Source organism: Hetaerina americana, unplaced genomic scaffold (genome assembly GCF_022747635.1).
Source record: "Hetaerina americana unplaced genomic scaffold, ioHetAmer1.1.p SCAF_54, whole genome shotgun sequence".
Classification (NCBI taxonomy): domain Eukaryota; kingdom Metazoa; phylum Arthropoda; class Insecta; order Odonata; family Calopterygidae; genus Hetaerina; species Hetaerina americana.
In genome coordinates, this window is record NW_027287139.1 from 1,350,101 (window position 1) to 1,368,489 (window position 18,389).

General features: G+C 36.3%; 1 protein-coding gene across 2 annotated transcripts in view; it reads right to left on the bottom strand.

Moving 5' to 3' along the window:
- Nucleotides 1–14,998, bottom strand: part of Klp64D (kinesin-like protein 64D) — a 38,713-nt gene extending 23,715 nt beyond the window's left edge. Inside the window, exons 1-8 of one of the 2 annotated variants that reach the window (XM_071593281.1) lie at nt 14,823–14,998; nt 14,341–14,610; nt 12,688–12,893; nt 8,771–8,961; nt 6,091–6,230; nt 3,768–3,965; nt 485–734; nt 78–149 (exon numbers count right to left, since the gene is read on the bottom strand). In XM_071593281.1, coding sequence (XP_071449382.1) covers nt 78–149; nt 485–734; nt 3,768–3,965; nt 6,091–6,230; nt 8,771–8,961; nt 12,688–12,893; nt 14,341–14,610; nt 14,823–14,828 — 1,333 coding nt within the window. In that variant the 5' untranslated portion in view covers nt 14,829–14,998. The remainder of the gene's footprint in view (nt 1–77; nt 150–484; nt 735–3,767; nt 3,966–6,090; nt 6,231–8,770; nt 8,962–12,687; nt 12,894–14,340; nt 14,611–14,822) is intronic. The other variant, XM_071593282.1, reaches the window with a different exon arrangement.
- Nucleotides 14,999–18,389: the final 3,391 nt, after the last annotated feature.

The following is an 18,389-nucleotide window of genomic DNA, read 5'->3' on the forward strand; positions in this document are numbered from 1 at the left end:
TCATTCCAAAAAACAAATGAAAACATCAAAAGAAATAACTTATCTGGAATTAGGTCCACTAATTTTGGAACACTGACCAAAAATCAAATCAGGTTGGTTCTGAGGCAATCCTGTTTGAACCAATGGTCCAGATGAATCTTCATAACAACCTAAGAATGGCACTGTTTATAAATAAAAAGATCTACCTCTACTACAAATATTCTCACAGTTTATGTGATAGGAGGAGTCAAAAAAACTCTACTTTGAAATGGAATTTTTCTCACACCTTCAGAAAATATTATTTACAAGAGAGATTAGAGTGATCATCTAACACATGGATTCTAAACATCAATTACAGCACTGATAGTTTCATGCATTAGTTTACAGAAAGATCTATTTCAGTAAGCCCAATTTAAATATGCTCATGAGAGGTGAAAAGTATTTGACATATAATCAGGCAAAAAGCAACTTTTAGAATATTAAACAGGGTCACAATGGTACTTACCAGATGCCGACTGACTATGATTGCCATGTCCAACAGAAATATTTCCCATAATTTCCGAAGCATCTTCCACCGAAAGAGATGATAGCTGCTTTTTGAGAAGGATGATTTCATCTTGAAACTGACGTAAAAGGGCATCCTTGGGATCTTCGTTCACCCATGCACGATTTTGAATGCCTTTGGCACGCATGGCATAACGAAGCGTGGATACAGTCTCATCGTAATTATAATCAGCTGGCCCGACATTGGCAACCTGGCAGCAAACAATTAGAGCATGCAGAGGCAATGGTTCACAAAGAATGTAACCACCTGTTATAATTTTTTTTGATATCATAAATCCTCACATTTTATGAAAACGCAAGGCAAAAACATTATGCTTTCTATAATACGCTAATATCATACGAATATTATATTTTTGGAACAGAAGAACAATTATGCAGTTGGCAACGCTGAGAATATGAAAAAGGTATTTGGAGGAAGCAGGAGAAGATTTTTCAAGAGTGCAAGGGTGGGAAATAGTTCCTAAACTTAAAAGAAGACTAAAATCAATTTAACGCCCATCTTCAGGTCTAAAATCTAGCAAACATGAAATAATCCCCTTGGAAGGATACAATTGTGACACAGATCGAGGGATAGAGTGAAATGATGCATTTTAATGGACCAGTTCTTTTAAAACACTGCCTTTACCATGAGAACACACACTTCTTAGTTCACTTCCTTCTACGAATACATATAAATTACCATAATCATGCTGTTAAGTCCAAGTAATCACGGTGCATTAACATAAATTGTCCATTTAATTACTGTGAATACACATGTATTTAATTCATTTTTAAAATTAAACCATAACCATATTTGCCAACTAACTCAGCACCTCATTATTTAATATCACAACATTATAAACAAATATTAAATACTAAGAACAGCGAGTCCTCTGCTAATGCTAATGCAGTTAATTTATCAAAAAAGGTTGAAGCAAGGTAAATATGTGTGACTTGAAGCACATTTTCACTCATAGTACCTACATACTTAACTTTTTTGAAGACAGAATCAGATGTGACATTTTGCTACTGGCAGTATGAAGAGAACTTTGACAGAACACAATATATTTTGAGTGGCTACAAAGATAACCTAATTTGCATGCAAAACAGACATAGAGCTTTGATGCACACTTCAGTGGGCACACAAATAAAGCTGGTAAAATTAGGACTTTTGCTCAATATGTGAAGATAATTATTATTCATTAGCAATATGCTCATGTGAAGCATATATATTTTTTCACAATAAACTATATTTCATTATTACCAGTTATGACACATAGGTGACATCATCAGGCATAAACTCACTTAACATGGCTCGGTAATATATCCACTCATTCTGGGGATAGGGGTATTATACGAGGGTAGTTTGCAAGGTTCTCAGAGTCACCACCAGATGTCAGGTCTAGTGCCATGAGTTTCCCACATGGTAATAGGTAATCCCTTATGAATAAACACAAAATGAATCAATGTTCTGGGAAGAGATCTGTGATGCGGATGCCTTTATGTTGTTGTTCCTGTGCAGTGATTTGTGGAGATGGAAAATATTAAGATTTGAGCAGTGATTAAATACTTTGTAAAGAAAGGTGTGAAAGCAAAGGAAATTCATGCCGTCTTTTAGAACACTCAGGGGGACTCTGCTCCTTTATATTCAACTGTTCTCCAATTTCATTTTAAATATTTCAAACCTTTTTCCAAAATATTGTTTTTCTGGACATTAACATTTATATCTGATAACTTTACTACTATATAGTGAAAAAGCTCATGAGTTGATTCATCCAATTCTTTGTGCAAGATATTTCGCACTCTTTCTTCCGATATCTCCATGGCCTTTAGCACTCACCTTCAATCGCATATCGTCACACACAATATCGTTCACCTTTTCTATTGTTTCCGGAGAGGTTGAGGTATTTGGCCATCCTTCACGAGGGTCATCTTCGAGGGATGTGGGACCACGTTTCAATTCAGCTGCCCACTTTTTTAAGGTGGACATTGAAGGAGCAGAGTCCCTGCACACCTTTGTTAACTATGGATGAATTTCCTCACGGGGTTAATCCATCCAAAATGAAGAATTTTATGACCGCAAGAAATTCAAGTTTTTTCCATTTTAACGAAAAACATGAAAGGTATCTGCTGCAACAAAACTTGCAAACAAACTACTTGAGAGAACGAGTTGAAACTTGTCTTACGAACTCATGACACGTGCAACCAGGCAGGAATCATAAATTTCCGCTGATTGGAATGTTATGTCTGTATCAAGCCAAAATCTTTTCACCTTACCCTCGTATCTACTCAAATGCCAGCATTGACCTGACTGTGGCACATCAGACTGGTGGTGTACCAATGGAAGCATGAGGAGCAGATGCAAATGGCATATGGTAGATGCAGGGGCTGTGCCAATTTGAAAGTGAGTACCTGCAGCATTATACATAATGTACATGACGTTCAAATGGAGGCATAAAAACTATTTCCCAGCATCAAATTTCCTCCATGCAAATTCCAAGTTCATACTTTGCAGAATTGCACAACCAAAGCACTTGACTCATGGATTTCCCAGTGCCCATTTTTCATGTCGCCAAGGTCAAATACGAAATATTCAACCGAGGTCATGTGGATTTGTTTGGACTTGACCCAAATGCAACATCAACCAGCTAGCTCATCATTAAGTCCATGTAGCCCACTCGAGATGTGAGGACAAAGTTGTATGTTATGGAGAAAATGGGGATCATTTGCAATACATAGGGCCATAAACTGGAGGCCTAATGGTGCATATATAAAATACAATTGATACATATGAATTTGCAATATGCATTCACATAATTACTCTATTTTCTGAGAGAGATTTCAAAATAAGTAATATGTGTAAAAGTCATGAAAATAGATCTTGACTGTGTATTTCATTGAAGGCATACATAAATTTATCTGGACTAAAAAGCATGCAATATCCCATGGTTTTGATCAGGGACTATCCTTAGCTTGAAAGACACATTATTAAGAATTATACAGAAATAAAATTTGTTGTCTCAGGCATAACTTTATGGAATTATTATTACATATTGAAATGAAATGAAATAATTGACTTTGTAATTAGTGGGTGGAATTACAAAGTAAATTATTTCATTTCAATATATACAGAAATGAATGAGATTTTACAATATTTAAGTTGTAATTTACCGTGAATGAGCTAAATATAAACATCACTTTAACAACAATAAATAACAAACAGAAAATGAAGAGAATTTGCTTACCATAACTGTTTTAGAATTTCCTCCAAGTGAGTCTTGCAAAAGTCTTGTCAGTTTAGAGTTGCGGTAAGGCACATGAGTACTTTTACCATCAACAAGAGCAGAGATTACATTTCCTAGGGTTGACAAAGACAGGTTGATTTGAGACGCTTCTTTTAAACGCTGCCCACTTGCTCCTGTCTTACTCTGTCTTTCTGAGCCCTGAAAATGAATATAGTGTCAATATTATTTTAAATATTCTCTAAAAATTATCCTAATGCCTAATATGTCTCATAATGTAATCAAACCTTTGCTGAAAGAATGATTCCTAAAATTATTTGCTAAAAAATTTAATTGAAAGAATATAAGCCATTAAAATAGTTTCCAGAGGTGGGAAAACATAAACCTTAATTCAATGATTTTTTATGAAGCGAAGATTTTTCATGGAGCTAAAAAACATTCACTTAATTTTTTATGCAGCTATCATTAAAATTCCTCAAAAATGCACACTGTTAGGAATTGTCAAAGTCAATCTTGTCTAGGCATTTGAACCTAATTTCAACTTTGCCATCCATTGCACTCACAGCAAGAATAGAATCATTCTTCAATTACACAATTATGATTGTTTAGCAGCAGTCTACCAACTTGTGTGGTTCTGGGCTAATCTCCTCACTCCTTAGTACAATTAACTTGCAAGTTTTTAATCGTTTGCTCCATGTGGTTCAGTCTAGGCCTGCCTCTGCAGTTCTCTCCTTCCACTTTACCCTCCAATATGATCCTAATAAACCTGTGACACCTAAGTACAAAACCAATCCACAAGTTTCTTCTTTTCTTTAACATTCAAACCAGACACTGTCTACACATTTACAGGATTTGGAGATAGTAATCCTTGCACTTGCCATAAGCTTATTTCAGTACATGGAGCTATTGCCCCCACTCAACTTCATCAATGCCATTTCAAAGATTGATGATCGCAATCGTGAGTGTGTCTTTATCATATCTGAGCATTCATTGAGGAAGCAATCTAAAGGCGAGAATAGCCTCACGCGGCACTCTTTACTCCCTGAAATCCAAATTGGCCTTCTAAGAGCATGGGCTCCATCCTCACAGGATTATTGTTGAGGTGGCATTGGATACACCAGTTAAGAATTCATTAAAAAATTAATTTAAAGACATTAAAACATGAAAATTTAGAAATGAAAAGATATAACTTTGCTTGGTACTGAACTATACACATTTCAAATATTTGTGTGACACTTTATCTACTCAACTATGCCTTAACCATTCATTTGTCCAAAAACTCCCTTTAATCAGAAAAGAAAAGGAGAAACCACAAGCATTAAAATATGCGATGTATGGATTACACAGGTACACACTATCAGTGGAAAAATAGTGGTAAAGAAGTAACGCAGTGCACTCGGGCAACTATGCTGAGGAGATAACTTGGCAGAGGATGTGTTGGGGGATATTGAGTGGGTGAACTAAGACAACGTAGGCAATGAATACAGAAGGATGAAATTAACTGAGAGTAAAAAACAAGCAAGAAAGCCCCGGCAGTGGATGACAATCAAGCTGAAATGATCAAAGCCACTGGAGATGGTACTAAGGATGTTTTGTGGTAGCTGGTATGACCAACATATACTGTAAGAATCTAAAAATATCATCTGACTGAGAGATGTGTATCATAGTTGTGATCCCAAAGAAATGATCAGCAAAGAATTGTGAACACAGTTAAACCCTAAGTTTTGATGAAATAATTTCAGAGTGTATAAATCATTTGCCTTGACTGGGATTTGAACCCGGATCCATCAATGTTTGGTCGAGTGCTTTAGCCAGTTAAGCTATCGAGGCATCCTCTTTAACTCTGAAATTTTGGGGCTTTTAATCCTCGTCAAGGCAAGTTATTTTTACACTCTGAAATTATTGCATTAAAATGCATATTAGCGGCTGACTCCATTAAAAGTTACTGCTGCGGCATCTCCCGCAGTTTCTTTGGAATTTGCCAAAGTTTTGAGTTGAAAGCAACATGTGCTAGTGTCCTTTGCAAAACAGGGTTTGTACAAGGATTAGGAGACAACTTGTGCCAAATATCAATATTCTAGTATATCACAAAGTAGATAAGCCTTCACTACTAACTTAATGGGGCCAGAACCTAGAAACCTGAAAATCAAATGAATTTTCCTCAAGGATGATGACTGAATACTTCATTCTTTCCCCAAGGCAATTGTTTTCTATTCATTTATATTTGAGGTAATAATAAACTATATTTTTTCTATCGATTGTGACTAATAAAATATGAGCTGGTATAATGCCAGTTCCATACTTATGAAAATGAAAAAATCTTTACCGCCAAATCCACCAGATGCAGCTTTCCCATACGAAGGTGATGCTCTCCTTCACTGTCTTCTTGAATGCATTCAACTGTGACAGTAAATATAGCATGGGAGCGAGACGATTGAGCATTCATAGCTGTAGCTCCAACAACACCTGCAACAAAGGTTTCTCAATGAGCTTTACACGTAACGGAGATAGCAAAATTAACTGAGATTCACACTAAATTGAATTGTAAATATTTCCATTGAAATTATTTGCAATAATATCAATAGGAAATATGATATTAAGTTTACTTGGTGAATGAAATTATCATCTAATATACCATCACAGAGAAATTATTTGTTACATTGTATTTTTGTTATTATCTCAGGGAAATTATTTAGTACACTATTTATGATATTGTAAAATTCCAAAACATTTATTTCGCACCTGGATTCAATTCTATATGAGTGGCACTCCAAAAATATAACTTGACCCTTATTGATTGAAAAATAATTAACTAATTCTGGTCTCTGAGTACTTCCCATTTATCACAATTAAAATAATAATCATAGATAATCATTAATCTAGAAGTTTGTAAAACTTTAACATGTCTTTTATAATGAGGTAAGGAGTCAGTGAATAGAAAATCGAAAGAAAGTAAAGGATGGTTGGGAGTACTGAGTCATGTGAATTCAAAAAGGACCCATGTTCTTTTCACAACAATTTGTACATGTCACACTCAATCCCCCTTACGCTTTCCCATTCCCAGCCCAAATACATTCCATTCCCACCACCTGCTGTGATGGCTGCACTCTCTGGACACTCCCTCTCCCATCTCTCCCCCTCCCTTCCTCCTCCACTCCCCCGGACACCCCTGCTCCTCCTCCCCACCTCTCCTACTCTCCTTCCCTCCACAACGTCAACAGGTTTATTCAACTCCCGATGCAGTGTCACCTGATTATATTGCATCACAGCAATACCAGGACCAGTGGAAAAAAAATTATACATTCGTAGAAATCACAGGGTTGTCATTTCATCAAACTCAAAATATGAAACATTTGCAAGATATCACACAAAATAATGGTCTTCAATAATGAGTGAGATATTCTCATCCATTCATCCAGCATGTAAAGTGATATCACAAGATCTTTTTTGCATAACTGGTTTTGTTAACCTAAAACTATTGAGAGGGTGTTATAACACATCACCCCTATCCCATGATCCACCTCAACCTCAGGCAAACCTACCCCCTACCTCCCCAAATTATAATCATGCTAGAATGATCGCTCTCATAATATGTGCAATTCAAATCAAGAAGCACCACCAATTGATGAAGTATAAACAGACACAGACAAGCAAACCTACTTGGGTGGAGAAGACAAAACGGGCCCCTCTTCCCTTTCTCACTCTCTTCCCTTACTTTCGCCCTTCCCATGCTGCTTGCGCACATCTCCCTCCTCTGTTGTGTCTCACCACCTACCCTATTGCTGGAGAAGGACCAGGCACATCTGTGGCTGATAAAAAGCACTTAATGTTGTCAAACCCAAAGAGGCTATTCCTTAACTTTAGTCGCCTAGCATTAACTTTGGGTGAATTGGAAAGTTTTGAACCCATCAAGAAATAAAATGTATATGCACTGTTTAATTCAATTCAATTTGTCAATGTAGTGTAGCCAATGTGCTGTGCTCTTGGAAGAAATACTCAGGCAAAATGACGTAAATTTATCTTCTCACTTTCCTGAATGTAATGAACCCTCTATTACAATTCATTTAAAGATACACAAAAATAAGGAAATACATGTTCCAAGGCAGGAAATTTGGTACCTTTATCTAGTTATCCTCTATTTGGGAAGTAAAAATTCACATTCTTATAAGGTGACTAATATTGCATTAATTACGGATTGTATATGAATGAAAATATTTACTTTACACCAAATGGGTGAGCATTTGGTGTAAAGTAAATATTCCCCTATATTTGGTGTAAAGTATTTCATCAAAATTTAAAGATATTAAAGGCACTCATATTCATTTCTTCATGAGGTAGGTCATGCCAGGTCATTTCCATTGGTCGCATCAATTTACCTGAGAAATTTATATCTTGATTTATATATTTATTATATATTTATATATTGATTGGTGTTAAAACATTTGCATTATTTCGTCCATCCCATCAATCACATGAGCTTCCTGCTCAATAAGTGACATAAATGAGTCAGCTCATTCAATTGGAACATTTCTAAGACCCTCTGAAAATTTTTATACCTCTAGTGAGAATTATCCTTCAGTTTTTGTGGAACCACCTGAGAAAACCAAGCTGCCCAGCTGATAAGGAAATTCTGGCGGTAACTTAAAGGGGGCAAGGTCCAGCAGGCAAGAAGAAATAGTTTACCTGAGTTATGGGACAGCCCAACTAGAGCAGTCTTCAAGATAAGATGTCACGAATACATTCGAAAGAACACAGTGATGTGATATCTATTCATCATAAGAAAGAAAACTTGCAAAACTTTTAAATATGAATGAATCAGGGTTCCCAATTGGGTTTTGAGATGCACAGATTTTGGTTCGAATCCCATGAATTTCCAATGTAACCTCTGGGCTTCCGGTAAAGTGCTATGACATCATCAATGAACTCATCATCCTCTACATTTTACTCGAAGAATAAATGGACCCCATTCACAGGAAAAGAACCATTCAATTAAAGATAATACTTACGGTTCTTATTTCCCATTTTTACAATTTTATCCATATCTCCAGCATTGTTGACCACATAGCCTGAGAGTCCTTTAACAAATACTCCCAAATTTGGTCTTTCTCTAACCTCAAGTCGTTTACCCTGGTCTTGGCTCAGCAGATCCCGAACTTCTTCTTGATATATTTCCAAGTAAGAAACACGGACCAAAAATCTGGAATTATTCAAAAATATTGTAAAACTTCATGAAGTTAGCAACAATAATAAAAATGGTTAGCACCCAGTACAGGGGAAATGTGTATGCTCAAGCACATCTATAAGGAAAAAACTTGGGCAGTTTAAAAATTACTTGAGTGTGTAGTTTTACTTCTTAACTGGTGAGTGTTGGTCTGTGGCACTGGGAAAACTGAATCTATGAGTATTGATTGCACAAGGTGAATTTTTCCTTCGAATACTGAGAAGTGTTTCTTATGGAAAAGCAAGGGAGCCTTGCAGCTCCACAGGTCTTCTGAATGAGGGGCCACAACATAGCAAGGAAACACAATCTCATTTGCCCAACAACTACTGAGGCAGTTATTAGATCCGGGGTGGTCAAATGGTGGGGCATGCACCAAACTTAGTGCTTTGGATGATTACAAGTGGCGCATTGCATCCTTGCACCTTCTTATTTTTTTTAAATAGGGTAATAGCTGAATCTATCTTAATATTTTCAACACCAAAGTGATCTCAGTTCAATTCGCACAGCCTTCAGTAAAACTCGACTTCTCAGTGTTTGAAACTTCAAATGAAGCTTGTGAGATGTTACTTTAGGTGGGTTTACAAACATACGAATATTTTTATAAGTGCTACCATTGCGCATCACATCATGAGTTTAAAGCCACACGTCAATAAGTGGCGATCGTTCGATATGGTCAGTCAGTGCTGAGTGAGCCGTTGTGGCGAGGAGTTTGAAGTAGTGTTTTATTGAGCGTACTAGCGCGGTTTTTGCATTGGGAGTGATCAAAAGGCAGATTCAAGATTTAATATAATTTACATTGGTCAAACAAGATTGCGGCTACTTTTTCTTGACATGAACACAGAATTCAAATTCTAAAAAAGTGATATTTTGTGATACAACATACATACTTGTGATCTATTTGCTCTTTTACACTTTTTTTAGTCTTATACTTTTCTATACTTAAATTCCTGTTATCTATTAAAGCGCAAAAGAAAAAGAGCAAAAGAAGCCAGGAAATTTATTGTAAGGCCCGCTGTTAATTCAATAAACAGCGGGAAAATGAGTGGCTATTTATTAAGTCGCTACCTTTTTATCAAGCTCATCAGGAAAATCATTTAGCATTGTTTGTGAAAGTACTCTTTCAAATGAAAGAAACATGATCTTAAGAGACACTATATAACACTGCATCAGACTAATATTGAAGAGAAAAGGAAGCTCATTCTTGGGTAAGAGTTGCAAAAAAAATATTTAACTAAGGAAAAGGAAGAAATCAGGAAAATACAAAATATATTTGTTAAACTAAGTAGTGAATACTTGGTGATGACAGAAGCATCATATGAAATTGCTTTGGCATTGGCAAAACAAAAAACCCTTTTTTTGATTGAGATGAAATTGTAGAGCCTAGTCTCCAAATAATTCCATGCCATCTTGGTAAGTAAGTTTTTGAAAGGCAAGCGGACAAAAAGGCTAGATCAAGGCAGACATTTACAAGATGTGTTGAGGAACTTTCTCAGGATTTATCTCAACAACTGGAAGGCCTTGCCCATTCTTGTACATTTTTTCTCTAGCTTTAGATGAATCAATGGACGTAATATGATGTTTCCCAGATAAACATTTTCATAAGAGGAATTGATGATAATTTAAAGGTCTTTGAAGAACTTGCCACTCTGGAGTCAGTACATGGTAAAACAAGAGGATCAGACATACTTGAAAAGGTGAAATCATGCCTAGAAGATTTAAAATTAGACTATACCAAACTTATAAGTGCGTGTGTAGAGACAGAGTGCCATCAGTGATAGGTAAAGTCCATGGCACTACAACTTTGCTTGAAAAGTTTTTAAAATGTCCTATGCTGAAATATCACCGCATTATACACCAAGAGGCGCAATGTGGGAAAACTTTAAATACACAGCATGTTACGTTGCCCGTTGCAAAATTTGTGAATAACATTAGAGAAAGAGAATTAAACATGCAAGAATTCAGAAAATACTGTGAATTTTTTGATTCAGAATATGGCGAACATACCCTTCATTGTGAAGTGCGCTGGGTTTCCAGAGATCAGGTTCTGATTAGATTTTGGATATTGAAAAATGTCGTTTCTAATTTTTTGGTACATGAAAATGAACTACCAAATGAAAGAAACCTACTATTTGACAATGACTGACTATTTGATTTGGCATTTTTAATTGATGTTAATAGCCATCTCAATGATCTAAATTTAAAACTACAAGGCAAGAATAAATTTTCTAACTTAGTAAAGAGCATATACATGAAAGACCAGAGCAAATGTGCAGCGGATAAGAGTAGTTTGACTAAATATACTGAAAAAATCAAGATAATGCAAGAGTCATTTGAAAGTCGTTTTCATGATTTTCCTCAAAAAGAAGACTACATCCTCGCATTTTTAAACCCATTTTTACTCGGTGGAAAAAAACATAATGCAGATGCCTAGTAATATACAAAGGGAACTGATTGATTTAAAAACAAATTCATCATTGAAAATGAAATTAGATTAGTTTTTTTAAGATCAAAATACTATTGATATAATTAATTTATGGCATTCATTACCAAGAGAACATATTCCACACATAAGAAAATATGCAATATGTTATACATGCTGCTTTGGAATGACATACAGATGTGAACAACCATTTCCATCCATGAAACTGATTAACAGCAAAACAAGGTCACGAATAGCTGACTTCAATTCAAAGAACTCTCGGCTGCTTTCAGTGACAAATTTAACACCAAACATTAGAAACTAGTGAAATCTAAGCAGCCAACAAGTTTCAATAAGGATAAGTTATGTTTTGTGCTGAAATAGATATTGTTTTCCATAAAATATTTAATTCATTTTAAAATGTTGATTACGTAAATAAGCATGCTTTTATTTAAAAGGACCACCACTGTTATTAATCATATTCCAGGACCCCTTCTATGTATAAAAATGTGTCTTTTGAAATGGCATAAATTAATTAATTCAACATCGTGATTGAGTAATTCCTTTCCCTCGATTAAGGCAAAGCAGATCCTATCCCTATTTTATAACCCCAAACTTGAAAGTAAGGGGGTAAAAAACTTGCTTGAGTTGTAGAGCGCATCTGAACTTGTGAAAAAATTGGCGCATGGTATGCTTAAGGTTCACCACCATTGTATTAGATGATCAGTTGAGGAGGGTAAAATGGTTATCATAACACAAAGGTAAAGAATCTCATCTGATATTAGAGTCATTCTGTTTAAATAATACTAAGAGAATTCATGCAGCTAAAGTAGTCCCACATAAACCACATCCAATGAGGCTGAAATGAAACAAAACAATTCCACATTAATGCTTATTCACACAGCCCTAGTTTTGGTGCTAAGCGTCATCAGGTTGATGATGATGGCCAGTATTAACACCAAGGCCACATATAAATGAAACATTTAATGTAAAATTGCTATTTTCAACCTATAGTGTGAAATAATTCCAAAAACCAAAGCCAGTTTCCAATTGCATTTAGCGTGACGACACAGCAGGAACTATCAAACTGAGTTGCAGATATACACTAAAGGGAAAAACTAACAAAAATATGAATGATATGAAATGAAATACAAATATGAAATTATAAATATGAAAAGCACTTACATTTAAAAGTTGCATGTTAAGGATTCAGACTAAATACTATTTGTGTATAATGGAAGTAGAAAACTGAGTTATGGTTGCAAATGTCAGATTTTACTTACCTTTTATCCTCTTTAGACTTGGCAATGTAGCCAAATATATGAGCAAAAGAATTCGGAATAATGCCTTTAAGGTGTGGATCATCCCAGTCTCCTTGCATTGTGAATGTTTTTCCAGTTCCAGTTTGCCCATATGCAAAAATGGTGCCATTATATCCTTCCAAAACTTTAGAGACAATTGGCCTGGCTATTTCATTATACACATCTGCCTAAATTACATGAAAAACGAAAAATTTAAATGGATAAGATACACTCTGAATGCAAATTCTGATCATGGTGTATACCTATAACACAAAAACAATATCAATCATATTAAAATAACCTTAAAAAATCCAAATTTGTTTACATAAATGTGAATCAACAGCATTGCTCCCCAACATTTCATTCCACAACATAATTACGTACTTCAGGTTAGGCCAGGGAAAGAGATAAAAATATTCATTGGCAAACGATTCCAGCCACAATCATCTTTGAGGATTTGAACTGATGCATAATATTGTGTTGCTTTATCCATTGATCCAACCCTCCAGATAGGATCAAGGGATAAAACTGTGCCTTTACTCAACCAGGGTGAGGCAGCATCTACCTGACAACTCCACACACTAATTGCATGGCAATTCTTCGACTCTCCAGAATGGCTTTGGCTGCCAAAATAAATACCCAACACCATCCTTTCCCTCTCTACTTTGGAATCCTTTTATGCCGATTTTAATTTTTATTTCACAGTCTGGCCAAGGGGGCACAACTATGAAGAGTATAACATGTAAGCTACCTCCTGGCATCTTCCTTGTTTACCCATGGCAGTGATGATGTTTGAATCGAGTGCTACCTTTTGTTAAACCCCTTCCTCAGCCCAACCCCACTGCTTCTCTCCACATTCATTCATAATTGCTAAACCTTAAACTCCCATCCCTACCTTCATTACCACTCTATTGAGCTATTAACTGAAGCTATTAACTCGCTGTATAAGCAAATGAAAGATCATGATAAGGATTTGCAGTCAAAGCAAAGAATACAATTTTCTAATTAAAACAGGGAAGAACACACTTGACAAAAATTGCCTCAAGCACAGCAAGACCATATGAATTGAAGAATTTAGAGGGAAACAGAAATGAAAACAGGATATGGAAATAATATTTTCTATTACAAAGCGAGAAATATATAAAAAGAAGTAGCAAAGAAAAAACTAGAAGCGAAGATAATATGGAGTTAAAGAAAAATAATGTAAAATGGGTAGACGGATTCACTAATGAAGGGCTAATTTGCTCTGAAGAGCCCTTTAAGTCTCTGGAAAACATTGAGATGAAGATGAAAACTAATGGTGGCATATGAGATCATTACAGCATCGTATATGTGTCATATAATGTAGTAAATATTCCACCCTTTCTGTTATACCGTAACTACTAAAAATTAAACATCACATGAGAAGTATCTTTTTGTTAAAATGACTCATGTCCTAAGCAGATATGCAACTAAATCTATACTATTTTCCTACAATTATGAGGGTAGATGTGGCTCAATGTTAAATCTTACATTGCTCAACAATCTACTACCACTCCCAATAAAAAGAATAAGGCATATAACTGCTGTCCAGAAGCTTCACCTCGCGTGGATGTTTCTAACTATAGAGTTCACCATGACCGGGGACGCACCTACCTGTTTCGAATCGAGGTCAAATACTAGATCAAAAGTAAAAGTTCTGGCAGGTTCTCCGGGCGCGGAGGGGCACGGATTTTCAACGGTCACCATTCCTTGCACAGTATTAACTTGTACCACTTTCCGGTATCCTGCCTGAACTTCGTCTTCATTCATAGGTCTTACGCGAACCACAACTCTAACATTTTCCACTTCAGCAGTATCACTTGGCGGCACACATTCTTTTTCTTGAGAATCATCTTTGTTGGGGCAGGCCCCATCCTCTTCTTCCTAGTATCAAGAGCATTAACCATACCATTTGGTGACAATTGATTTCTAATTTAAATGTCTGTGTCTGTCTAAATAGTGTTTATATAACGCCGAAAATAAATTATAAGAAAAAAGGCAAACTTCATGTTCAGTATGCATAATTGATTATAGGTAATTGATTTGCAGATAATAACGTTAAATAAAGAGGAAATCAAATGGCCAAGTGAACTTACCGACATACTTTAACCTGGTACAATAATATTTGACCACAATTATAATGCCGTCACTTCAGTACAACATTTTGATAAAACAGCTGATCATAGTTATGTTGCAAAGCTATCGTTAATTTCACGATAGCATTCCATCGGTCCAAAATAATTCAGAACAGGTGATAATGACAGACAGCAAATAGAGACATCAACAACAAAACAAACGAGGAGAGAAAATCGAGAAAATATTTAACGACGCTGGCGACCGTGGAGAAAAAAATAATTTCCCGACCGCGAAATTTAAAGAACTCCATCACATGACCTCGTCGATAACGTTCTCGTAATTTCCCTAATAATTCAAATCCAAGCCCTTTTCTTCTGTCATTATATCAATTTTATTATGTTGTGACTTAATTCTACATTTAATTTATAAATAAACCATATTTATTCAGAAAAATATCTATTAAGAAAATATTGTGTGCATTTCTCATATACGTAATAATAAAGCCGTAGTTATAGAGCTTATGCAGTTTAGTTTAGACCTGTTGCTGTAACTGTTCACAGATAGTAGTAGTAGTTTTACGGGAGGCGACCGAAGGATGAGGTGATTTGCGCCATTAAGGATGGATAGGAAAGAATGACGGGTGGAGAGAAACCCGGCGTCGGCATTAGCCTGCTCTTAAAGAAAGACGCCAAGGAGTCCGCAGTTTAACGTCCGTCCGACGGACGGACGGCGTACTCACTCAAAGTGCTCTCCACAAAGCACCTCAAGTAGGGATCGGGATACAACTGAAAAATATCTGCCGCTGCCGGGAACCCGGGCCCTCTGGGTGGAAAGTTAAGCCACCGAACCATCCCATTCCAACTGCTCTCAGATGAAAATGTTCTTATAGTATATGTAATAATAATAATTTACAACTACTCCTGCTCCTGCACTGCTTTTTGTTAACAGTTAACATTTTCCTCCGATTTTGGGGACCTTTCTGGAATAACTAATTTTTTTTGACGCTTGAATTTTATATTATTCTCCACTTGGAGGTTCACGAGCATGTTAAAATGAGAAGAGTACATAGTGACTTCCGCAACTGCTCAGAATAAATAAACCATAGGTGCTTCTCAGAGACATTATTTTTGCCCTTTCTACGTTTGAATAATCACATTTACTGAGTATACGGAATTCCTTTTGGCCCTCACGCTACCCTCCTCTTCCTCCAAACCGCATCCATATCCCGATGACCATTCGTCCGCTGCAAAAAAAGTGTGAGCGCTAAAACATCGATCTGGTTCTGAAAGCCCCCAACCACTTAATTCTTAAGAGAAAGGCTGAACCTCATGAGTTACCATTTCTTATTGGACTAACATTTCCCCCAAAGCCACTTTGTTACTTCTCTCTATTTCACATTGGAGTTTATTTTTTTTAAGTTGATGCATTCGTATATTTTTTAAACAAGTTTTATCAGACAACTAATGGCAATTCTGTGGAAATATCTTAACTGCAGTCATTGTTGACGTTGAGGTGCAAAATTGAATGGGATTTGGAGTGAAAACAGCCATTCAGTATGACCAGAATACTATTACTACGGATTCTCCGATCTCCGACGTGTGACGAACAAGTTCAGTGAGCTCTTCGATCAGCTGACTCCATACACAGTTGACTGTTTTAAACAGGTGGCCTGCGCTTTAACTAAAGAAGGGGTATTTTTCGCAAAATTACTATCACAATTGATTTCATTTAGATATTCAACCAATATTGGTGACAACTTCAAAATGTTTTTCAGTTACTGATCGGGATGGTGCGATGGCTAGCGTACAGGTTTCCAAACCGAGAGGGTCAGAGTCCAAATCCTGGAGACAACAAATATTTTTCAGTGGTATCCTGATCCCAACTTGAGGTGCTTTGTGGAGAGCACTTTGAGTGAGCATGAGGTCCGTAGAGTGGGACGTTCGGCGTCGGCATAAGCCTGCTCTTTAAGAGCAGGCTAATGTTGACGCCGGGTTTCTCACCTCCCTGCCTTTTCCATCCAACCCTAATGGTGCAAATGACCTTTGCCGTCGGTCGCATCCCCTAAAAACGCCTACTCAGTCACTGAATTTCAAAAAGGAAAGAGGTAAAAAATATTTAAAAAAAAACGGGACGAAACGGAATAGACTTCTTAGAAAATGTTCTCCCGTTAAAAAAATATATTTTATCACTCTCAAAAAAAAACTAAAACCGCTCATCACCCGGCCTGAATACCATTATTCAATGGAATCATTCCAATGGCATGCTATTTGCATATAAATAAACAAATATTTTCTCTCTCTGGGATCTTTGGCACACCAAAGGCTCATCAACGTATTTTCGCTTCAGCCGGTGTCCTCGGAATTTTGATGGTTCCTCGATTATTTTCCAGATAGTCGAACTAGTCTAGGTATTACTAGAACAGCCCCATATCCGGGGCGGGGCGCAAACCCAATCCGCGGGTAGGCAGATTGCAAATACGCTTGCTCTCCAGCTGAATGCCCCAACCGTCAAGGTCTCACATTGATGGCGTCATTCAAAAGGGGAACTTGTTTCAAAAATGACTCAAAGACGAAGAAAAATTAAAACCATTGAATACGGAGAACATCCACAACAAATTTAGTCCACTTGTCGTCAGTCATAACTTGAACAAATAATAATAATTAATTAGCAATTATCCTTATCTTGGGTCGTTGTTGGGTTATAAGTTGTCTACATATGAGTAATAATATCACACATTAAGCGTAGAAAACTTCTCGTCAAAAATAACTGTATGTAGACATTGAATGTTCTAAGGAAATTTTCTCAAGAGACGATCATTCTTTTCGACCAAGGCGAGCTGAAAAAGATTAACCCATCTTAGATCTAATTGTAGAAGTACTCCAATAATTTTGCAACATCTATTCCAGGTAATCATCATTACACCATTTACATCTCAATTTCTGGCATAAATAGCGCAAGAATGTATGCAGTTGTCATGGTAACATATACGATTGGACGATATCGCTAAAATTAATCTAATGAGTTCACAGCTCATTCAGAACTTGATTCAAGTTAGCTATTTGATCAAATTCTTGTAACCTAACTTAGTACCTGCCTTTTACAAGTATATAAGAATTAGACATGAATACCTTAAGGCAAGAGATAATTATAAACTCGATGGTTTCAGGCTTCACTTTGTGGAAATCCATTCTAATAAATCAAACGAGAGATGGTACTTTTTTCCACACTTTATTTTACAAGTCGACCGGTTTCGTCGCATAGGCGACATCATCAGGTACATAGAATCAGTGAGTTCCAGAATATATATCTGGAACTCACTGATTCTATCTATCTATATCTATATATATTCTGGAACTCACTGATTCTATGTACCTGATGATGTCGCCTATGCGACGAAACCGGTCGACTTGTAAAATAAAGTGTGGAAAAAAGTACCATCTCTCGTTTGATTTATTAAGAGATAATTATGTCAATTCGTCTGGTTTTACAGCAGCAGCGATGCGGTAAAATGTAAAAAATGTCTGTTGATACGTAAAAAACCGTGAGAATGATTCCGCTTAATTAATTGTTTGTTGAAATGGTAAAAC